This window comes from Callithrix jacchus, chromosome 4 (genome assembly GCF_049354715.1).
Source record: "Callithrix jacchus isolate 240 chromosome 4, calJac240_pri, whole genome shotgun sequence".
Classification (NCBI taxonomy): domain Eukaryota; kingdom Metazoa; phylum Chordata; class Mammalia; order Primates; family Cebidae; genus Callithrix; species Callithrix jacchus.
In genome coordinates this window covers 114,780,609-114,805,035 of record NC_133505.1, presented here as the reverse complement: position 1 = coordinate 114,805,035, position 24,427 = coordinate 114,780,609, and the positions used below count along the sequence as shown (strand labels likewise).

Genomic DNA, 24,427 nt, shown 5'->3' with positions numbered 1-24,427 from the left:
AGAGCTCCCTGGGCAACATGACTCAGAGCATACCAAAAGTGGCTATCAGCCACCATGAACCACGCCGTAAATCTGCCATTATTAAGTTGTAGGTTGTCTGTGGAGGTCAGAAGTGGGCCACAGAAAAGGTTTACAAGGTTCACTTAAAGATTTCATGATACAGTCTCTCAGCTTTGTGCCTCTCCCAGCCTGTGAGGGAATTCCACAGGGAGACCTTGAGATAAACTCTGCCGTTTTATTCTTAGGGTTCAAGAAAGGGTGAGGGATAACAAAGAGACCTCTTGGAGTAAGACAGAGTGTCACTGATGCTTTATTTACATGCGTCACCATCTCTTTTACAAACTAGATTACGGTTTTAAATGGAATACACAAGGCAATATCTACAAACACCAAGGAAAGTAAGTACTGTATCTCTATTTTCATTTGGAAAGGGGAAGATTTCCAAATCAAACTGGTTTTGATCCTTGAGAAGAAAGGCGGCAGAGTTAATTCATGGCAACATATGGTTAGACAAAATCCTCAGTGAGAATGCCATATGATAGTGTTCGCATTGAGAGCAGGATGAGGTGCTTCAAACCAAAGTCTGAACTGCTTGACTCTCAGGTGTTTAAATATGGCCACGCACCATATTTAGTTCTAGTTTATATGGGGTATGAGCAAGGAATGGAAACCAATGAGACAGTTTTTACAGATACTGTATACAGACTTTTTTTTCCATTCATGCAACTTTTTTCTTAAAAAAAGTTAAACATGTGAAGCCAAAATGCACAATACATTTTTTTAAATATTAACTAATTTTTCTGGTCCTCCTTCACATTTGTTTACATTTCCCATGTACATAATGTGCTAGGACAAGTATACAAGAGAAGACTGATTGCCAGGCAATGAGATAATTTTAGAGAAATAAGTGACCAGACACAGTTTTTAAAAGCAGCCGCACACATATGTCTGGAGTGTGGCAGAGGCCTCATGACCAATCATTCATCAAAGAAAAATACAAACAGATTAAAGAAGAAAATATTCCGTTCATTTAAACTGCATAAAATGTTACCCACTCAAGATTTAGATCAAATATAATATAGTCTTTTATTTGGGCATCTGCTTTAAGATCTTGTTTGACAGGCATGATTCCATCAGAACTTCACTTCCCCTAGTAGTTCTCTGCCTCCCTGGCCTCCAAGAGAGGCTGGCTTTTCCATACCTCTTTACTGATGATTACATTTCTACCCCTGCAAAAAAAAAATTTTTTTAAACATTATGCCTAATCATACAATGTTCACCCAAATACAGCAAGAAAAGTAAAACCAGAGTTCAGAGCTGTCGGGGTTTCCTTTTTGCTTTGAGAGGATGGATAACATTTTTCTTTCCCCTTGCAAGCCCTTGGCACCAACATAGAGGACTTCTTTTTGATTGCTTTATTCTTCATGGTCTTTTTCAAGAGATTAAAATGCTCCTTATTCTTTAAGTGGGGTTAACTAGGTAGAGGCAAAGTCGGTCCCTACCATCTTTAAACTGCATACAAGTTTGGAAGCCACCTGAAATCACACCCTGAGAGGGGCATACTTGTCCTGAGTAGTAGTAAGCCATGGTGTCCTCTCCTCAGGGTGGGGAAGCAACACACACAATGCTAAAAATCAACACCAAAAACAAACACAGAGTCCACCTTGTACTACACATGTGTGCATGATCTTCCCATTTACGGGAGTGACAAACTTCTGAACTTGTAAAATGTGTTTCAGCAGTCATTATATTGCAGAGGATGCAATAAAAGGAAACCAAGCTGAGATTCATTCACAGTTAATGGGTACACTGAGCCTGGCGGCCAGTTCTCATGCCAGGACAGTGAAGGCTTGTGATAAAGCTCTTTCCTAGCTTTGGTAACAGGTAACAGGTTCTGGAGCCCTGAAGAGAACAGCAGATCCCAAGAGTGCATGTCATGTTTTCAACATTAGGTCCTCTTCTAAATTCCCATCAAAAAGTAGGCAGCTCCCTACAGCAGCTTATTTAGAGGCTGAGGGTGGCCTCAGATAGTTCTCATCATAAATCAAACATTACAGCTGCCAGACCCCTTGAGGCTAAGGATTCTGCTGAGATGCTCCAGATCAGAAAATTATTGTTCGGGACCCATGACACTCACTCAGAATGTGACATGGTGGCCAACAGTTGGCTCATCCTGAAAGCAGGGTCTCAATATAAGGGGCATAGGGCTCAGGTAACACCCCTGCCCAGCCTGACCACTTTAGAACCGGGCTAGTTTCTGGGGGGCTGGCATCTCTGCAGCTGGCTGAGGGTGAGGGTGCCGGGACCCTAGACAGGCGTCACTACCAGATTCTTGGATGACCCTCTCTTGGGGCTGGCAGGTCTCACAGTACTGATGTTGCACTTGACTTTGCCTTGGTCTCAGCTCTCCATAACACTCTACATGTGGATGCTGTTTTAGTTACTGAAAAAGAAAAAACAAAACAAAACCAAAGCATTCCCTCCTCATTTTCCTAAACTGTTTTGTGCTGCCTTGCCCTTGTACCTCCTCTGTCCCTTCCTCAGCTGTTCCGGATTAAATGATAATCTGGTTCTAGGACATTCTGTAAGACATTCTGCCTGAAATCCAACAAGCATTAGAAAAGGAATAAATGAGATACCACATGTCTGAAAAGAATTGAACATTTTTAAATTGAAACACATTGGAGGGTTGCCTTCAAAGCGGCTCCCAAAGCAGCTTCCAGGGTCTGTAAAACTGCAAAGGCAGGTAGGTATTTTGCTAGTTACTTTGCATGATTCTCTGAACTCAGGACAGAAGTTCTCAGGACTTTCATGCTGGAAAGACTCTGGAATTCTCCTTGCATGTAAGATTCCCCCCACCCCTTCCCAGCACACTCCCCAATGCAGCCCCATGCTCCTACTGCCTGTGCAGTGCATCCCTACCCAGGGCAGCACCCCTTAGGAAGCTTGGAGAGGCAACCCTCCCCTTCACTGCTACTGGAAAGTTCTTGCATACAGCACACTAGTAAAGAATCCAGGAAGTGGCTGGCATTATTCTAAAGGAATATAGTAAGCACGTCTGGCTCACTGACGAGCAGACCATATGAATAGAATACATACTTTAAAAAATTATACATACTTTAAAAATGAAGATTATAAACATGTAGCAGTTTATAAAAGGCAATGTGCTACAGGTCTACTATAACCACAATTGCACAACAATTACAGATTCAGTAAAAGGCAGGATGAAATCAACAGGGCCATCGCTCAAACATGGCAACCCAAGCGAGGCAGGAGACGTGTGACAATACCAAATGGAACTCTCATGATGCTAGGAGCTGTGATCACCACCAATATTACCCCCAGAGGAGTTATAAAGCCAAGGCGCACAAGGGGGCCCCTGGTGGTGTGTGCAGAGGGTTGGGTGGCACGTCTGTGTTGGTGCCCACTGTCATGGTGCAAGCATCAGCGAGAACTCAAGCAGGGAAGTCTGTGCTGAAGTACTAGCCTGTATTCCTAACGCCCATGCATAAGGTTCCATTTTTGTACTGTACATGATAAAATATATTTATACATTTATAAGCATAATGCTTTTTATGCAAAGAAAAGAGTCTTCATGTATCACTTTGGAGAAGTATGCATATGCTGTGCTGATCAGAGCATCATCACCAACTTCATATGTACCAAAGGTGGTCCCAACTATTCCATCCACCAAAGAAGGTAACAAATATGATCACACTTTCCAGGTTAAACAGAAAGCACCTATACAGCACCATAACTTTTTGAAAACACAACAAAATGAAATCCGCAGAAGCATAAAAAAAAGTTAAAACTGCCTTATTTTATACTTCCATTGTGTCACTTGTACAATTACAACCTAAGCTTATATTTAAAAAATCAGTTTGTATGCTACTGCCTCTCACTCATACACTTCTAGCAGATCAGATTATACATAGCAAGGCTGAAAATAATCAAGGATGTATAGTTAGGAAATCAGTGAAGTTAGAACTGCCTCAGCACTGACTTGGATTTTTACTCTTCACACATTTCTCACTGCAAGCTTAATGCTCACCTTTACGTTCATTTCTTCTGCAAAGCAAAACAGGACTACTTTTTTTTATTTTTATTTTTCTTTCTCCTTAAAACTAAACCCTTTAGTGGTATTTGGCAATCAGTGGAGAGCTGAGCTGATTTATTTCCTGAAAATATCCTAGTTTCTAACCAACAGACCAACACTGCTCACACTAGCTGAGGACACGGACTAGAGATCACAGGCCCTACTGATCTGGCACCCGAAGACCTGGTGCTGGGGTCTCGTCCACAGACCACCCGGCCTCAGAATTGGAAACACACTGAGCGGGACACTGTGCGCCACTCGTTTTGCCTGTGCATGGTTTGGTCCTGGACGGGTGCGCGTAGCAAACAATTGTGCCATTGTTCAGTTTTTAGAAAAGGATAATTTTCTACCAAACAAAAGAAGAAAGAAAATCTCCCTCTAGTTTATGTAATGTGTTAGTTTATGGAGTTCCATGGGTTCAAAAGCTTGTGATGCCCGAAGCTGGAATGGTAACTGGTACAACATTTTCCTTCTGTTTTAAAATTTGCTAGGGGAAAGACAGTTAACATTTTAACAGAAAAATACCACAAGTTAATGCATGTGAAAAATTCAGAAAGTCAAAGGAAAACAAACACAAGAACAACACTTAAAACATCCCATAAACCATCGCAATATTAAACCACCACAGAAGGGCCGACGGGGGCTCACGGTGTGCTCTGAACAGGGGTGGGTGGTGCTGAGGGGTGCTGTCCTCCACTGGCAGGCGGCTCACCACCCTGTACAAGGAAGATTTTTGCATACTTTTTAGAGTTCTGTTCCAAGGGTAAGTGCTTCACCCAGGGTAAGGGGCCATTAACAGTCTCTGCTGGGTTAGGAAAATGGCGTGGGATTCACAAAGGTGTTAAGCTGTAAACGGTATCACTGTCCACTTGCTGAGAGCAGATTTGGCAAAGGGTTTTCTCTGTAGGACTTGTGTCAGTTTGAGGGTCTAGAGGAGGAGAAAAGAAAACCAGATATCATTAGAGCATTCCAACAGCAACAGTGGGTACCTGAGGGCCACCTGTCAAGGCCTCCCATCTCCCTCACCGACCACAGAGCCCAGGGCTGGCGCAGCAAAGCTGCTCTGCTACACCAGTTTCGAAGGTCTGAAATCCTATGGACAAAGCACAAAGATTACCTACCTTGTTTCTCATGTTGTCCTTATCACAAAATGCTCTGAAGTTGAAAAGCCCAAAGGGAATGGGATCATTCACTTTGGGAGATTAGCAAAGAAAACCATATTAGGGTATTTTGTGGGTTCCATTTAGTTAGAAGATGCAGATGAGATTCTGTTCTAGACTTCCGGACTAAGGCATTTCTTAGGACATGGGACTTTGCATGCTAAAACAAGGAGAACCAGTTACCCTAAGTAGATGAGTTACACTTTTCTGGTTCTCCTCTACTGGCTATGCGGACTAACTGAACTGCTTACCATCCCTTTCCATGAATACCCCAACACCAGGGGAGATGAAAGGCCACTGTTTTTTTTTTAGACCGAGTTTTGCTCTTGTTACCCAGGCTGGAGTGCAATGGCGCGATCTTGGCTCACTGCAACCTCCACCTCCTGGGTTCAGGCAATTCTCCTGCCTCAGCCTCCTGAGTAGCTAGGATTACAGGCACACGCCACCATGCCCAGCTAATTTTTTCTATTTTTTTAGTAGAGATGGGGTTTCACCATGTTGACCAGGATGGTCTCGATCTCTTGACCTTGTGATCCACCTGCCTCGGCCTCCCAAAGTGCTGGGATTACAGGCTTGAGCCACTGTGCCTGACCGAAATGCCACTTTCTATAAACACGTTAATAAGTCTGCACTGCTGGTTGTGGGTAATCTTGATTCCCCCAATCCCACCATAAAAAGAGTAAGTAATTTCTAAGCGGGCCACCTTAGGAATTAAAGAAATAGGGTCTTGCTATGTTGCCCAGGCTGGACTTGAACTCTTGGGCTCAAGAGACCCTCCCAGCTCAGCCACCTGAGTAGCTGGGACTACAGGTATGCCAATACACCTGGCTCAGGAATTTGATTTTTGTATTACAAATCTGCACAGAAAAAAATTATATCACACACATATATGGCCAAGAAATCCCCCACAAAACATCCCATTAACAATTAACAACATTATTATTATTTTGCCTCCAATTATTATTTTGTCTTCAATGGAAAGGCACAAAAGAGGTGAGAGGTACTCTTAGAGCATCTGACTTGATTTAGGTCTTCCAGATGTCATGTGACCACTGGGCCCAGAAAAGTTAAAGGATGAAAAACAGTATACTCATAGAGATGTATGAATAGCAGAAGGAACTGACGTGACAGACGTCCAGACACAGGATCCTTTGTTTATGCAGACAGTGTTGGCAGTTATGGTAGTAAATAAATAGCTCTAGGCCAACAAATGGATAGAAAAGTGGTAGTGAAACAACATAAACTCATGCTTTTCTCACCAGACAAGGTAAATAAGTAACGAAAAATGCATCCATAAACTCACACACAAAATCACATTATATACATCTGCTTCTCCCTCCTTTAGAGCCTTACTGTGTGGTCAACAGGAATTCTTGTGAGTGTACTGTAACCTCAATCTCTTCTGTGACCCTGCAGTTGTTGGCAATCTTACCTTTCACTATCAATATTTGCAAAGACAGCAGGACTTATAGTATTTACAATGTTACATGCCCACGGTCATATTTACTTATCCTTGTTATAGTTCCAAACTGAAGAATTTAGGTTGTTTTATACTGGAAGCAAGGACAATAAAGTAGAAAAAGAAGCCCCTTTCTTCTTCCTGCCTATTCCTATGATTTAGTTTCCCTGGCTGATGGTTTTTTGGGGGCATTCTTTGCTTCATAAAGCTACTAGATAATATTATCTTGGACTACAAAATGATGACTTGTTGATTCCAGAGGGAATAAAAGGTAAATACTAGATCTCAGCATCTGTGAACACTGTAGCTTGCTAAAGCCAGTGCTATTCCAGCCACTCTGCCTTGCCCCACAAAGTATGAATGATTAGATAGTGTTTCACAGACACAGTCCTCTGGAAGAGAATTTGTTTTTTTCCTTCACAATAACACTTAATAAACCACTATCCAACATCACTATGCAATTAGTCATCAGGGGACTGCCATCCCTAAGTCCCGATCCTGACTTACTGTAAGTGCCGAGGGAGAAGCTGTAAAGTACTACCTAATTCAGACTCCTCTCCATTTCCCTTGGGTATTAATTATGCAGCCACAGAAGCCAGTGCATAATGGGAAGGTGACATACTTCATTCCCCAAGTACAGAGACAGGGAGTGTGGCTTGCTCTAATGTGGGCTGGGCAAACGCAGGAGGGAAGAGGGCAGAGGATACCCACGAGCCCCTAACTGAGCACAATCTTGAGCAGAACAGGCCATCACCCCGAAGCCAGGGGTAGAAGGCCCATGTGGGGCAGTCTAAAGCACCAGCCAACCATAGTTCCCAGGCTAAATATACATTCCTTCATCAAAAGGCCCAAAATCTTCTGAGAACTCCATTATTAGAAAGGAGACGGGCTAATCACCACTTTCCCTTTCTGCAGAATGGGGTTGGGGTCACTGGTGAAACACAGGTTCTACAGCTTCCTCTGAGGTCTCCCAGGCAATGCCCTCCCAGGGAGGCCTGCTCAGGAAACCGCCTTGGTGCTTATAAGCTGAGTAGGTAGAGGATCTGGCCCAGGTATAGAGGCAACTCTTGCAGAGGACAAATTTAATACAGAAACTCCCACTCCAGAGAATAGAAAGGCCACTGGTTTCCACTGTGACAGAAGTAAAACAAATTGTAAAACACTGAAAATATAAAAGATAAATGTTGAATAGAAATGTAATTATCCTTCTCAGAGGAACACCAGAATCACCATTCACAATGAAAACTGGGATAATAAAAATAATCAAAAGGAAAGCAGTAACTCATCTGTCTTAGGTTTTTAATGGCTCTTCCGTGGCTCAATGTTTATACATCCTTATCTGATTCAATCAAGGACAGAAAGGGTAGAGGGAGGATTTTAAGGGATGAAACCCAGCTACTGAGCTGGGAAAGTCAATGATACTTAGCTTGGGTACAAATTTCACGGGTTTTAAGAAAGCTTATGTCATTCTTCCATTGTTTAAAGTATGACATTTTAGTTATACAGTTATTTAGTTAACTGTGAGATTTACATGTTATGTCTTGATGCTCTTCTAGTTTAAAAACACATCAGATCAAGGGGCCAGGCATGGTGGCTCATGCCTGTAGTCCCATCACTTTGGGAGGCTGAGGAGGGTCCCTTAAGTCCAGGAGTTTCAGACCACCCTGAGCAACATGGTGAAACCCTGTCCCTACCAAAAATACAAAAATTAGTCTCATAATCCAGTCTCAAAATAAATAAAATTTTAAAATGCTACAAAAAAACCACATTAGATTAAGCAAAACTTTTGGAAGGAAAAGGAAGCATATAGCTAATGGAATTGTAGCTTACTGTGCAACTACTAGGCAATATGCTTATTAACAATAAATATAAAAATGTTGTTCTGTTCTATCGATGATTTTCATTAATAGGGGGAAGACACCCTCTGTCCCCTCCCTGCCCAATAAACAAGTTTAAAATCAATTCTTGATGCAAAGAAAATGAAATGGGGGCACCAAATAAATGATGAGATCCATTCTAAAAATATCTATGGATGCTGTCATCTGGTCTCTGGTGTGAGCAAGTCCCTCTATAATCTTGGCATCTGTAGGGAAGACAAGTTTCTGCCTAATTACCACCATAAATCACATGATACTCTAAGAAAGGGGAACACCTCCAAAAACTACGCAAAACATAACAACCCGAATCAACTTTAATCTGGGAATAAAACATTAATGTTCCTACTGCTGTCCTCCCACAACTGAATCCACTGTGAAAATTTTTTCAGTAGTGTTTTTATCTTCTTGGCAGAGAAGAACAGAACAGGACCCCAATACTAAATAGGACATGGAAGAAAAAAGAGATAGCAAGATGAAACCTTCACATCCACAAATCCATGAAGGTTATCAACTGTTTTCCTAGCTAGTCAGAACTAGATGATTTGAAAGTTTGCCTGACAAGCAAAAATAAAGTGAAACACCACTTTTCTCACTCTTTAAAAAGAAAGATAATTTTAGCCAAACTTTCAACCCCTGGAGCAAGCTGGGGACTAAATATGGAACACTTAGGATAGAAAAGGAATTGATGTTCATACAATCTGACAAGGAAGTCTCACATGGACTCCAAAGGATAGGGGTGGGTTTCAGAGTTTTAATATTTCCATTCAAACCTTAAAAAAAAACGTCTGCCTGATGCCATTTCTGCTGCACTTCCAGAAGGACTTAAGGGACATGCAATCCACACGAGCCAGAGTCATCTGCCAGCATCCACTAAGGGTTCTGTAGCTGGTGTCACCCCAGGAAAACAACGCTTTTGCAGGTCTTGGGTTAGGTAGCCACTTCTAATTTGGGAGCACCAAAGTGACACAGTTCCCTTGGAGCTCATCTTCAAGGCAAAACTTATGCAGCTCAGGAAAATATGCTAATGCATACCACACTTTGGCTTAATTTTGTCATTTTTCAATATCTTTTAGATTGAAATAGGTGATGAAAAAGACCTAGAGAGGTTCATGGGAACCAGCCTAATGGCAGGGGCCTGGCTGATGAGAATCCAGCCCTCTGCCTGTGAGGCACGCCAAACAGATATTCTCCATGTCTGCCAGAGAGGAAGAGAGGAAGAGAGCAAGATTTAGGAGGTGCAGCTCTGTTAAAATCCATTTTGGCAAATGCTGTCAAGTTGCTATTTCAGGCATTGAACAGTTTATGAGGGAAACAACAGGTAAAGAAATTTAGGCCAGGATGGCAGCCAGGTTTGTATTCAGGTGAGGAACCTCCCTAAAGGAAAGTCAAATTTCCAGGAAACTCACCTCATTGGTAATTTCTAGCAGGCAAGTAAAGCACCTATGGAGAAAGTGAGGATGTTACAGGGAAGCTTAGAATGAGAGGCTTTTCAAGGCAAAGAAACACTCAGGATGATACTAGAAAGGTACTCAATTATACATACTACTAACAAAAACACCCTCCATCTATGTAAAACACAAGCCTGACTTGTGCAAATGCTGCCTTGCACTGCCTCTCAGTAATTCCTGGGCTTGGTCAAGGCAGCAGGTGAACCAGTCTGGGAAGGCTGGTGACAGGGCCCTCCAGAGCCTTTGCCTCCAGGACGCTCAGAGCCTGGACCTGGTGTGGACTGCCCTTCCAGCCAGACTTCGTGCTGTGCTGATAAAACTCAAGGGAGAGAAGTAGCCATCCTCATATTTCACAGCTGAGGAACAAAGACCTGAGGGCCAACTGCTAGGAAGCACCAGCTTTTCCGTTGCTTAAATTTGGTGATTACTGATGGCTAAAATAAGTTTAACTTAAGGATGCCCTACTTTTGACTTAATGTTGAGGCAGGGATTATGTTAAACAATATTCTTCACATATCCGGAATCAACTATGAATACTAATGTGGCAGAAATATGATAGTTATTGATTTATTGTCAATAGCAAAGTTGCAGAGATTCAGTATTTTCTTAAGATTCTTAGATTTGCCAATCACGTATAACAGAATGTAAAGTTTTAGATTATGTTCTTTTTAAAGATCCAATTTTTAGGCAAAAAGCCTTTAAAGGGTATCTGGATCCTCTCTGAATTCATGGTTACTTAGCTTTATTATGATATCCAAAACGCTTAGCTGGCAAAGACCTGTGGGACCAAGTTCCACTGTCCTCATTCATGCTTTAAGACCCACTACGGCTTCTGAAAACAAACGCTCTGCTTGTCTGATGGGTCAGGTTCAAAGACACTTTGCCTGGACAGCAATTCTTACCACTCATGTGAATCACCCACCAGTTCAGATGGCTCCTCCAGCCCCACTTTCCCTACACTATCCTTGACTGAACTCTTATGCCACCCACCTGATACCTAATCATAGTGTGCCTGAAATGGCAACTTTTTCAGGGACTTTGGGCTTCCAACATGCTGAACTCCTTGAAAGCAGAAGAAAGTCTTCAAATCAAATCAAACACTTACGGAGCACCTACTACTTTAAGAGCTCTGTCTTAGACATGGTATCTGCCCGCATGCGGCACATATTGCAGTGAAAGAAACACAGTTTTCTTGATGGCCCAAGTAACCTGGTAAGTTGAAAGTACTAAATGGGCCAGGGGCGGTGGCTCATGCCTGTAATTCCAGCACTTTGGGAGGCTAAGGCAGGTGAATCATTTGAGGTCAAGGGTTCGAGACCAGCCTGGCCAACATGGTGAAACCCCATCTCTACCAAAAATTCAAAAAAAATTAGTTGAGTGTGGTAGCGGGCACATGTAATCCCAGCTACTGGGAGGCTGAGGTTACAGTGAGCCAAGATCGCGCCACTGTACTCCAGCCTGGGTCACTGAGCGATACTCTGTTTAAAAAAAAAAAAAAGCACTAAATGGACACACAATAAATGTTGGCTAAATCAATCAAAGAATCATCCTCCTGGAAGAACCCTCTCTTCCTCTTTGCCAACTCAAACACGTAGCATCCTTCATTGCAACTGCTTCCACGACCTACTCGTATTTGCCAAGAGTTAGTCTTGAGTCCAGGCAGAACCTACTGCCTGTGGGATATGACCTAGGATTTGTAATACTTTTTGTGAAAAGGATGGTTTTCAATCATTAAATTTCTAAAAATCCTATTTCTTACAGATGAAATCAATACAAGGCACAATTTTAACATTCCACTAATTCTCAAGTATTTAATAAAAAGTTTATCTTCTCCCATCCTTTCTGTACACCCCAGCATTCATATCCTTATCACCAGCCTCCAAATTAAGTCTCAAGTTGCTGTCAGTAAAGTGATTCACCATTTAAAAGGAGGAAATGTTTAGAGTCATCAACCATGACCTGCATATCACAATGTTTATGTTCGCTGGGTGTGACCCTATCCTGTATGACTCTTCAGCAGCATTTACTGAGATGTGTGTATGTGGGGGGCGGGGAAGTGCATAATAGGAGTGTGCAGGTTGGGATGCCCTAGATCCCCGGAGGGTGGGTCGAAGTGCAGGTGTAATTGCCAGCCCATCTCAGCAAGTACCGAAGGGAGTATCTTTAAAGTCCTCTTTTCCTGCTTTAGATACACAGGATTTTGAGAGACAGTCTAATTTTTCCAAGTGATTCTGAAACTGGAAACACAATCATCTCATTGAGTTCTACAAATAGTTCAAACCACCTGTAAGGTATGACCAGAACAGGCAGGTGACACAGATGGTGGCCAAGAAACCACTGTCACACCAGTGCAACAGAGGAAGGAAACCAAGAGGGAAGTGAGAGGGACTCCAGGATGACTCCACGACCGAGACAAACAAGTTTCCTGAGGCCAGTCATCTGGCCAGGTGGGCAGATTCCAGTAGTGAGGGGTATCTGTGTGTGTGGCCCGGTGGCACTCTTCTTACAGCGTGGCCTGCACTTGCACCGCAGTGTAAGTGCCAGCCGGGGCTGCCTCCTGGCCAGCAGGGCACTCCGAGTAGAAGCTGGCAGGCAGAACAGGGAGTGCTTCGGCTTGAGTTACTCGGTGGGCAGGCAGCATTTTCAGGAAAACATTAGGGCCATCTTCTAACAGTCTATCAGTCAAGATACTTTCTGATTACTTATAACTATGTTGGGCTGTATTGCTGTCTGAACTTTTTTGAACATACAAATGACCAATGAAAGCTCCAATTAATTACAGTGGCATATACACTAATGAAGGCCTAGTGGAAATTAAGACCTCAGAACTCCTGGACTCCTACCTCTGGCCTTCTCTTCTTGTCACTGATTTCCCCTGAGGAATCAAGTCAAACACTCCACACAGACAAAAACATGTTAAAAAGAAAAGCCCACACCCTTATGGCTCAGACTTATTTCATCAGAGAGAAAGAGGGAAAAGAAGAGGGAAGGGAGAGGGAGAGGGAGGGAGGAAGAGAGAGGAGACACACTGACATCCAAACCTTCAATCAAATCAAGAATGTCAATTACAGTTTTAGCCTTCAGAAACACTGGAATTACCCTCTGAGACTTCATGACTAAGTGATCCTATTCTTTAATAATTGAATGCCATGGATTTTAGCAAAAAGTAGGTTATTAAAAACAAAGTCAACCTAAAATTACAAACTAAGGTCCACATTTATCACGAAGCAAGAAAGAAACAAAAGACCTGCATCCCAGTGTCCAGTGGCTCCACAGGGTGGTGTATTTTAGTCCCAGGCCTGGCTGCTGCTTATTTAGAAGCACCTAGAGAAGAACAGCCTATTTTTTTTTCCTGAGTTTTCACTCAATTTAAGAGCTGGAAGAAATGTTAAGGATACAGTGACTGTCTTTTCTGAACCCAAAAATTGTATCACAGTAACCAGTAAGAGATAAACCACCAGCTTTGGGAAGAACCAAGGCCAGACTACTGCCAGCACCATGCTATTACGTGGCAGTTTTTCTGCTCCAATACAGCCCCAGGAAGGGCTGCAACGGCTCTTTATCTCTCTGAGTGGCTTGGGAGCTCTCTGAGTGGCAGTGGGAAGGCAAAGATGGCATTGCCAGGTTCCTCTCAACAGCAGGAGAGGCTCAGGCTTGAGGCTCTGAGGCAGCTGAAAAGAGGAGGATGAGTCATCTCCTTCAGTGGGGCTTGCTGCTAGCCCCTGTGGACACCGATGGGCACCCATGTTAAGCAGAGCTGAAGCCAGACAAGTGGGACTTCTCAGACAATACTTTAAAGATGCTAATGGAGCCCTTTGGGTACCACACAGAGATCTCCTCACATCATCTACAGCATTAGTTCCGTTTGCTAGTAGAAAAGAACAGCCTCTCTAGTGGGTACACCCAAACTGGTAAGAAGGACTTCTAAGGGACATTGACTCTGGAAATCAAAGTCTTCACACCAAAAAGTAATTGTGATCCATTTCTAATGAAAAGAGAAACCCAGCTGAGTCTAGTTCACTGGAAAGCAGTTACTCTTTCTGCCCCTAGTTTAAGACTGGCGAGGCTGCTTCCTACTTCCACTATTAACCTCTGGAGCTGTTCTAAATCACGACAAACATTAAATAACATTTTTAAAAAGGTACCAAAAGACATTAATTAGCCCATATTAGAACTAGTCCTTCTTGGAGTTCTGTGAGGCAACTTTTAATTTTAATCTCATTTTATACATAAGCAAACTGAAACTGAGAGAGATGAGTGACTTGACTCTGGGACACACAGCCATGAAAAAGGTGGCCTTCTGCTCCAGTCTCCCAGCTCCTCTGCCATCCCACAGGATCTCACTTAACTTGGAGTGGGCTGCAGGGAAGGCTTTAATCCACAGCTCCCTCAGAGCAGAGCCCCAGGGACTGTGTGCTGAAGTAGGCAGCTTCTGCTCAACCATGATGAACTTACCAGCTCTAGGAATCAAACATAAAGTGCTCTGGAGAACTTTTAAAAGAAACCAGCATCTGGATTCAGCCTGAACTCTGACCTGTTAGTATGGGGCTCCTGAAGTCGTAGGGTCTAGGTTTTTGTGGAACAGACCATGTGACAATGGACTAGAACCCCTAAATGCAGGTTGTCCCAGAAAACCAGGCACATCAGGCTGCCAGACCTCATGCTCCTTTGCTCCAACCTTGTGAGTGAGGCAGTCTTTGACTCTACAACAAGCTGTCATCACCACTGCCACCACTTTCCCCACCAGGCCATGCATGCTTTAAGAGAGGGACCCTTTTTACCCACTTCTGTCCCTTGTGCCCAGCAGATAATAGATGAAAAGAAGTAGAACCCAACAAGCCCCCTTCTCCCTTTTCCTTATAGAAAGGTAAGCCTGTGAGAAGCACAGGTGGCCCCTGGGGGAAAACACTGCTGATAGAAAATGTTGTTTACAAGATGCTGCTAAGCATTATGAACACTCTAAGTTATAAGTACTAATTCTGGTGATTTTCGCCCTGTTTATTTATGTTCTACCTGAGCTCTCTGGACAGAAGAGACCTTCCAGGAAGCTGTTTATAAATGCAACTGCTTCAAGGAGGAGCACTCAGGCTCTGTCTCCATGCTTAGCAGGCTGGCCAGAGATGAACACAGGTGCATTTTATAAAACCAACAGGCCCAGGAAGAGTAGCCTTCATGCTAAATGTCACTGCTTTCCAGGAAAAAATAGTGTATGTAGTGAGTGTACCAGCCTCTGCAAAGAAAACCCCTTTTTATGGCCGTATTAGTTTTCTCTTGTGCTTATTGACACTAAAAAGATCCCAACATTCTCTCTCTGAATGACAGTTCAGACTTTCAGCTTTTCTTAAAAAGATAAGACTAAAGATCATTGCAGATGCAGAATTCTTCAGGCTAGCATACAATAACCAAAGACTACAGTCACAAGTACAAAAACAGAGAATATTCTCCATGTAATTCACAACAGATTCATATTTATCAGATGTCACATTCCCTAAAACAGAAATATCTACATCAATAAAAAACACAATATAGTCTGTATTACCTGTATTTGGTTAGAATTAGTCCTATCCCCAACATAAATTTTAAACACACACTAGAATCGTGGCATTTAAACATCAGTCAAACAAGCATCAAAGATTTACTCCTTTCGGGAAGTAGCCTATGCATAAATTCTAAATGGCTTCCTGCAGCCTGCTGATTCCATACTAGTACACCACTATAACTTTCTAGTTCCATATCATAACATAGCACCTCATCGGGTCCATTTTACAGACAAGATGTTAGGGTTCAAGTTTAAAATGATACATACTATGCACGTTTAAAACTTGATGAGGCTGTCTTCTTTTGACAAATGAGAAACCTAATGTTCTAAGAGACTGAGTGATGTGGCCAGTGGCCGAGACAAGAAGAGAACTACCCCTCCTCTCTCCATCTCTAATGGTGTCTCCAAATGTCAAAAAAAGTGAAGATGAATAAAGGAGTTTGTGAATGCAGGCATCTCTGACATCAGATGTAAGGTGAGACTGAAGTTGCTTTCCCTCAGAGAGGACACATGTCAGAACTCAAGAGGGCTGACTGGAAGTTTGAGCTTGCAGCCACCACACCAGCTCCTGGCCATCTTTCTGCCACCAATTGTAAGCATGTGCACCTAGCCTTATGAACACCTGAAAGAAGACAATGCCCTTCACAACCCAGCAGCCAGCCCTCCAAAAGAGTATGGCTATTTTTTTATTTTCAAGATAGATCTAAGGGTCAGAGGATTCTACACGTGGTCTAAAATGAATGACATGTGCGAAACACCCAGCGCTCCAGAGAAGCATCTTGCCACAGCTCCTCAGCAGGACTGCCTGTCAACTGAGCAGACTGTCCATTAACACAAGAAGGCTCAGATTCAGCATCACATGACCTTCTGTGAGCAAGCCAGGAAGTCAGTCTGGAGAAACACTAAGTCGTCGTCAAACCAAGAAAGTTATTAGAGAGCAACTCTGGGAAGCTGGGGCACTTAACTGGAGAGAAGTGAAGTGTCAGAGTCTGACCTCAGCCCCGTTCTGTGAATTTAGGAGAGTCTTCAATGAAGTGACAGTCACAGTTAACTTTAAAAGTAAAAAATACACCTCAGGTTGCATGTGCTCCTGGCTGCTGAAGGGAACGATGAAATCCAAGGCAAAAATGGAAATCCTAAACCAGATCCCCTCACAGCCCCCACTGTCCTTTGGACGGTTCTTTAAATGATCTGTGGTCATACTGAGCTAGTCTACTTTCAGGAAAATTTGGTGACATTTCATTTTTAGCTTCTCAAAACAAACTCCCCCAAAATATTCTCAGGCAAAGGCAACCCTAAGGCTCCAGTAGGCTACAGTAATGAAATGCGTTATACCAAAAATATGGTAATTTATTATCATCAATAATCGTAGCTCACGAGATAAACTTTAAACATCTAAGTATTTAAATTTCCCTTAATAATTTTTTGTACAATCCTTTAGAATTACACATATACGAAAAAGATCTGCTACTCAACCAAAAGGGAAACCGACATTTGAAAAATTACACAAAAACTGATATATTTTCTTCTAAACACATTTTTTTCCAATGAACTATAAAGTGGCCTCCTCACAATTACACCCAAATTAAAACTTACTTGTGTCTTTAAAAGCCTGTTTTTAAAGGAAGACAAACCGTTTATTCTTTTAAAACTCAAATATCTAAAGTCTAAGGACAAATCTTTCATAATCTTCTCCTTAAAGGAAGACAAACTAGTCTTCTAAAGGCCAAATATCTACAGTTCTAAAGTCAAATCTCCACCAGCCCAGGTTCTGGTATGTCACTGAACTGGGCAGGCATGGAAATACTGTCACCCTACTTAGCTTCCATTACAGTCTTTTCACCATCTCAAGGGCTACTAAATGACTGAAATCAGATACCTGAGTTCCATCAGGGGTCCCTTATGCCTGAGAAAGTTGAGAGGCTTTAGCATCACAACACTCTTAACATTCCCCTTTGAGCAACTACCCATGAGCTGGAGTGAGCTCACCATAGGAGACCCTTGTAAGTCCTTCATCATGGCAGAGGGTTAAACAAGGCTCAAGTTTTTATGGCTTTGAATTCCCTTGCTTTTTACACCACTTAAAGAAGCCTGCAAGTAGCTTGCTGAGACTAAAACAAAACAGAACAAAAGGGCTGGGCACAGAACAGAACCCGTTAACATCGGGGTGGCTAGGGGTGCAAACCTGTTGGCAGAAGATCCCAGTGTTCGTCTCACTTCTTGAGGAGGACAGTTTTTAGGGAAAGCTTGTCTATCATCTGCCACTTTGATTCCAGTTCAAAGAACTTCCCCCTTCCCCCCTTTTTTTAACCAGCTAGAGAGATAAGGAAGAACTACTATGGGGGTTCAAGCCAGTTAATAAATGTATCTAGCTCTGTAACCTTGGGCAAACTATTTAACCTCTCTGGGCTACCTGCCTGCCCATCTGTCAGTACACCTAGTTGCATGGTACATATTTCAGCCCACTGCAGTTTTCAGAGCACTTTCACATGCTTTAGCGCAATTGATTCTTCTAATAACCCTATGAAGTAATAGGGGCTATTATCTTCATTTTATAAAACTGGAAATTGAGACTTGGAGACCTAAGACACACCCCATAGTGGTAGCAAGAAAGTGGTGGAAATGGGCCTGAACCTCAATTCCTGATTTCAATCAAATGCTTTTCTTACCGCATTACACCACCTGATCTTTCTGGTTCCAAGAAGATTAAAATGCCACAATTTAAAAAAATTTGCATCACTATTCACAACCTGTGTTATTCTATGTTTGAAAACTGCTGACATCATTTATAGTTTGGGGAACAAGCAGAAGCACATGAGTAAGTTCTCCCTCAGACAAACACTTGTGTTTTTGACGTAATTTTTTGGCCTTTTTTTCTTCTAAGAAATAGGTTCTTGCTCTACTGCCTAGCATGGAGTGCAGTGGCACGACCACAGCTCACTGCAGCCTCAAACTCCTGGGGCTCAAGGGATTCTCCTGAGAAGCTGGTGCTACAGATGTGTGCCACCATGCCCAGTTAAGTTTCTTAATTTTCTGTACAGACAGAGTCTTGCTATATTGCCCATGCTGGTCTCTGACTCCTGGCCTCAAGCAATTCTTGCTTCAGTCTCCCATAGTTCTGCATTATAGGCACGAGACACTGCGCCTGGCCTCTTACTTTTTTAAAGGCTTAGCTCTCGAGTGCCAGCCAATATAGATGTTTAGTACTAAGATGAAGAATAATTAACAGATTTTGCTTCTGTTAGAAATACTCACATATGAAAGAGTCTAGAATACATATTCTGCAGGTAAATTAGAAGTACCTGCAAATCATTACTTTACTAGGAAAAAAAGATGAAGAAACTGTAACGCTGAAGATTGACAAAAGGCAGTGATGGACCAGAGGTCTTTCTAGGAAAGCCCTTTGGCTGGGATCCTTAACTCTGATGTATGACCCAAGCTTCCCATGCCTCTCCTTCTCTTCTATTCTCATCCACCCATCAAGTAGGGCAACCTGTGTCACAGGTCAGTGAGGACAACCGGATGCAAAAAAAAGAATGCTATCTCTCAATGGGTGCGTGTTCTTTTCACTAGCAGTAAATTTCTGAACCATCAGCAAACTGTTGGGGGGAGGGGCACCTAACAGCCCTATTTGGTTTGTGGGTAAAACACTGAGATGGAACTGGCTGGGAGCCATGCTATGTGCACCACTGCTCCATGGTTCTCAGTGTCGAATAAAGTTCAAAGTAAAGAGAAGACAGGCTCCCTCAGGGATCCCCCCTCATCCCCATATTGTTATTTTTATGCCATAGCATTGGGCACTGACCTGCTTTGCCCACTTCCCCTTCCTCAGTGATCCTTCAGCCTGGCACCCAGCTCTGAGATGAGGCCTGCTTAGCACCAGTGAAGTTCCCCACGTTCAAACCAACAACATTCTGTGTGGAGATGAGGGAATCAAAGTTAAAATCCAACCCATCAGCATCCATGAGTTCACTACGGATAATGGACTCCATGTCACATTCCAAGCTCCCATTGAACATGTCCAGGTCCAAGTCGCTGGGGAACTTCTCATGGCCCATAACGGGCAGGTTTGCACTAGTTGAGTACAAGGAGGAGCCTGAGAGAGAGTCCGAGAGGGTTTGCATAGACTGGCTGACAGGAGACTGCTGCTGGTGTTTGGCTGACCCAAGGCTGCTGGACTCACTCAAGCCCATGTTGCTGACAGAATTCGACAAGGCACGGCTGCCACCAAGAGCGCCCTGGGTTTGGTGCTGGTGGTGGAGCAAGTTCTGATTGACCAAACTTCCCTGGTTAGGCTGGGCAGCAAAGGACATCATCGGGTCATTGCGAAGCATCACGTTCCGGCGGGAATTCTGGGCAGACACAGCGGTGCTGGCCTGAGACATCAAGGGGTCCGACTGTGTCATCATGACATCGCTGTGGCTAAGTGAGTCCGAAGTGAGCAGGTCTTGGAGTGTCTGGTTACCATAGTGTGACATGGAAGAGAAGGTAGCTGGTTTGTTCTCTTGGATGGTCTGCATGGGAGACTGGCGCAACGAGTTCAGAGATGAAGGTCCAAACACCGTGCTGTTAAAGGAGCTGGTTGGGGAGCCCAGGCCTGAGCCCTTGGTGGTGTACGGGAAGCTAGAGCTCCGCTGCATGAGCCCCCCAGTGGGCGATGGCTGGGATGGCGGGAGCGTGATGTTATCCAGCAGGTCATCCATGAGGTTTTCAGTCAACCCATCATTCAGATTCATGGTGCCTGTCATATCAGTCAGCCGTGGCAGTTCCACTGTGCATGGCTTGCTTACTGAAGGTGACAGGCTGGCTGAGCTGCTGTAGAGCATGGGTGAGAGAGGCGCATCGTCATCTTGGACTTCATCCAACTCTGTGCTTGCCATGATTGGTGACAGGCGGCCACTGACTGTGCTGGCGTTGGAATTGGTGCGTGAACGGAAGTCCGTCCACGCATCCAGCTCATCACTGCTGCGTGACGTGGGGCTGCCAGGCCACTTGGAGAGCTGGGAGGGACTGTCGTCAGCTGATTCAGGGGCTGTCTGCAGGGCTGCCTTCTTCTTAGCTGCGCGGCCACGGCTCTTGGTATACTTGTTGCTGTTGTCCATGGAGACTGCTCGCCGCCGGGGGGCCTTTCCGCTCTTCCCCCCGTCAGGGTTGATGATCCACCAAGAGCTCTTGCCAGTACCCTCATTCTGGACTCGCATGAATCGACTATGCAGTGACAGGTTGTGCCGGATGGAGTTCTGCAGGAAGAAGAGAAAATACAGAGTATGAACCAGAATGGTCCAAAATTGAGTACCCAGAAGATACAGTAAACCAAACTCCTCGTTTATTTTTTATTTTATCATGAGACAGGGTCTCACTCTGCTGCCCATGCTAGAATGCAGTGGTGCAGTCTTAACCTCCCAGGATGAAGCACTCCTCCAGCCTCAGCCTCCTGGGCTGAAGTGATCCTGAAGCGCCTGTACAGACTAGTCGCATGCCACCACACCGTGTTAATTTTTGTATTCTTTGTACAGATGGGGTTTTCCACGCTACCCAGGCTGGTCTCAAGCTCCTGAACTCAATAGATTCTCCCACCTCAGCCTCCCAAAGTGCTGGGATTACAGGTATGAGCCACTGCATCTGGCCAACTCTTCACTTTTTCAAAGCTGCCTCAATTTCAAAGGTTAAACAAAACCCAACCTAATTCAAAACGACAGACAGATACCTGCATGACCTTCGTTGGGAATAAAATGACATGTTAAATGGCAGTTTTTGTACCTGGGGGGAGGGAAATGATATCATGTCCCTTCCTAGGTTTACTTGCCTTTCTGTAATTATAATGTCTACGCTGAAGTTCACATTTGGAATTTACTACCATACTCCACTGTCCTCCACTTTGCAACAAACTTCACTGGCTCTCTAAGGGTAATTAATCACTTGGTGGAGGGCTACTTTATTTTCTTCTGGTCCCTTCCTCCACTAGTATAGAGGCATAGCATCCACCTTTTCTTAACTACTTCTATGAACTAACCTAACCTTTCTATGACTCCATCTCATCCTGCCAGATTTCACACCTTACCATGCAACTCTTTCAGACATTAAGAATTGTAGAGCAGGATTTGCCAGCTTGATTAAAGAAGGAGGCAAGTATCCCATTTAGAAGAATTCAAATAATTTATATAGATATTCGCCTGTTAGGTTAGTGTGAGCTGAGCATAGTAACTTCCTTAGAAAGAGTACAATATGAAAGGAGGGAAAAGAGCAACTTTATAGTGGAGAAACTTACAAACACTATTTAAGTCAGGTGACTGAGGTCAGTATCTACAAGCATAAGATAAGCTGAAAATATGTACTCTTGATATGACAAGATGAGAATGGCACTTTCTGTGGTCTGCCTTCCAAAGTCCATAACCCAAGCCTAAGCATGAGAAAGACATCAGACAAATTTCAATTAAGGGACATTTATAAAATGCCTATTCAGTACTTCTCAAAACTGTCACAGCTAAGAAGATGATGGCTAAAGGTAATATGACATCCTGGATGAAATCCTGGAACAAAAAAAGAAAAGTAAAAATGAAAGAAACCCAAAGAAACTATGAACTTAAGTCAACATATCCATATTGATTCATCAGTTGTGACAAATGTCCCATACTATAAGATGTTAACAACAGGGGAAACTTGACATTGGGTGTATGGAAACTCTGTACTATCTCTGCAACTCTTCTGTAAATTTAAAAGTATACTAAAAGATTTACTTAAAAAGTAGGGCAAAATATCCTCAAAACTCTAATGACTACACCCATCTTGCAAGAATTCTCTTCCTGGCTTGGCAGATACACCCAGTTGACAGTGATGACCCAGATTCAGTCCTATCTCTGCCACTGACCAACCATGTGACCCTGAACAAATCTAATCTGTCTCCAGCAACTACAGTTCCCCACCTTCGTTAAGGCTATAATCATATCCAAACCATCTCTGACAGGGATGACGTAAGAATGACACATGATAATATACTTCAGAAGCCAGTCACGCTATGAAGTCAGGGTGTTCTTACTGCTATTATAAAACAAGAGTCCATGGTGGACACAGCTCATGGCCTGCAGCAGGCTCATTCTAATCTGCAAAATGCCTCATGTGCATTAAAAGGGAAGAGCTGATGAATCTGTATGCTATACATCCAGAATAGTACCTGCAGGCCAAATGAGTTTTTATTTGCAAATTAAAGATAAAAGATATTATCTGATTCTATATATTAAATATGAACAATCCTAAAAGTTATATATTTGTTTAAATTGGCAATCACCAACTGTATTTATGTAGAAGATACAGATACATGTGTTCTACCAGAATGGTCCCCCACCACCGGCCCAAGACAGAGTCTCGCTCTGTTGCCCAGGCTGGAGTGCAATGGCTTGATCTCGGCTCACTGCAACCTCCGCCTCCTGGGTTCAAGCGATTCTCCCGCCTCAGCCTCCCAAGTAGCTGATTGCAGGCACACACCACAACACCTGCCTAATTTTTGTATTTTTACTAGAGACAGGGTTTCACCATGTTGTCCAGGCTGGTCTCAAACTCCTGACCTCAAGTGATCCACCTGCCTCAGTCTCCCAAAGTGCTGGGATTATAGGTAGGAACCACTGCGTCCGGCCCAGAATGTTTTCAAAACACAGAATGTCAGCAGGACTTTACCATAAGTAAATAACCCAAAATACTCGGTTTCCCATGTAGGACGGGCCTGTAGTTCAGGATGGGCAATAAGCATTAGCAATCATGGGTCGTAAGTTGGCATTCCTACAACTGCATTTGAGAGAAGAACATAAGCAACATGCTGAGTAACTGATGAAGCAAATGTTGCCCAGGAGACTATATATCCTGATTCCTTTTATTTTTATGGTTTTTAAAAAGAATAATGGCATCTCTACTAATGGTTCAGACACTACACTTCTTTGAACAGTAAAACAATTTCTCTATGTAATAGGTATGAAGCATGCTCTCAACATGGACTCTGCAGGGTTCAGAAAGAAAGCAAGTAAGGGCAAATCTACAATTGAGCACTCAGGTAACTAGATATCTTAAATAAAAACAAACTCAAGTTTCTAGGGAGGTCCTGAGGCTATGTGGAAATGTGGACACCTACCCTAAGTACTCCCACTCTGGCCAGCCCCCTCTGTGTTAGATTCTGGAAGATCACACCAACATCCAGAATTAGCTTGAATGACCAATCAAGTATTCAGCTATCCCCCCTTTAAAAAGCTTTTAGGGAACAGTAGTTTAAAATGTATTTTAGCTTCACCAATTCCAACCCAACTGAGAAAAAGAGTGAAACATTTTATAGAACTGCAAAATATACCACATAAATTTTCTGATGGCTATCTCTGACTACAATTCTAACCTCCAACAATGTATGTGTACAGCTTTATAAAAGCAAAAGCTATATACATGGTTAAAATCTGGACACAGATATTAAGCTTCTATAAGGGCATGTGGTAAGGGGTTGGGACACCCACATCCAGGGCCATAACCACAGGGTGTGGAGTGGGGAAGGACCATGGAGACTGCCCGCCCATCCACCCAGGTCCCTAATTGCAAGGATGAAGAAATGAGAGCCTACCAGATTACAGCACTATCAGTTACTGAGCCAGAGGTTTTAGATTCATTGTCTAAATAAATCCTCATAATAAACCTGCAAGAATTAGTTTATCAGTAACCTAATTTTATATATGAAGACTTAATGCAAGGTCCCACAGCTAGTGTCTACAAGAGTCAAAGGTAACATTGGGTATCCCAACTCTAATCCACTGCTTATTCTACAACCCTTCATGGGACTCTTACCAAATTACGCAGAAGTCGCCATTTAATCTATTTG

At 43.2% G+C, this 24,427-nt stretch overlaps 1 protein-coding gene across 13 annotated transcripts in view; it reads right to left on the bottom strand.

Annotated features, from left to right (window-relative positions):
• Positions 1 to 294: 294 nt before the first annotated feature.
• Positions 295 to 24,427, bottom strand: part of FOXO3 (forkhead box O3) — a 125,497-nt gene continuing 101,364 nt past the window's right edge. For all 13 annotated transcript variants that reach the window (XM_078369904.1, XM_078369905.1, XM_078369903.1 and 10 more), the window contains 2 exons: positions 19,385 to 20,819; positions 295 to 5,024 (listed from right to left, as the gene is read on the bottom strand). In XM_078369904.1, the coding sequence (XP_078226030.1) occupies positions 19,419 to 20,819 (1,401 nt within the window). In that variant the 3' untranslated portion in view covers positions 295 to 5,024; positions 19,385 to 19,418. The remainder of the gene's footprint in view (positions 5,025 to 19,384; positions 20,820 to 24,427) is intronic.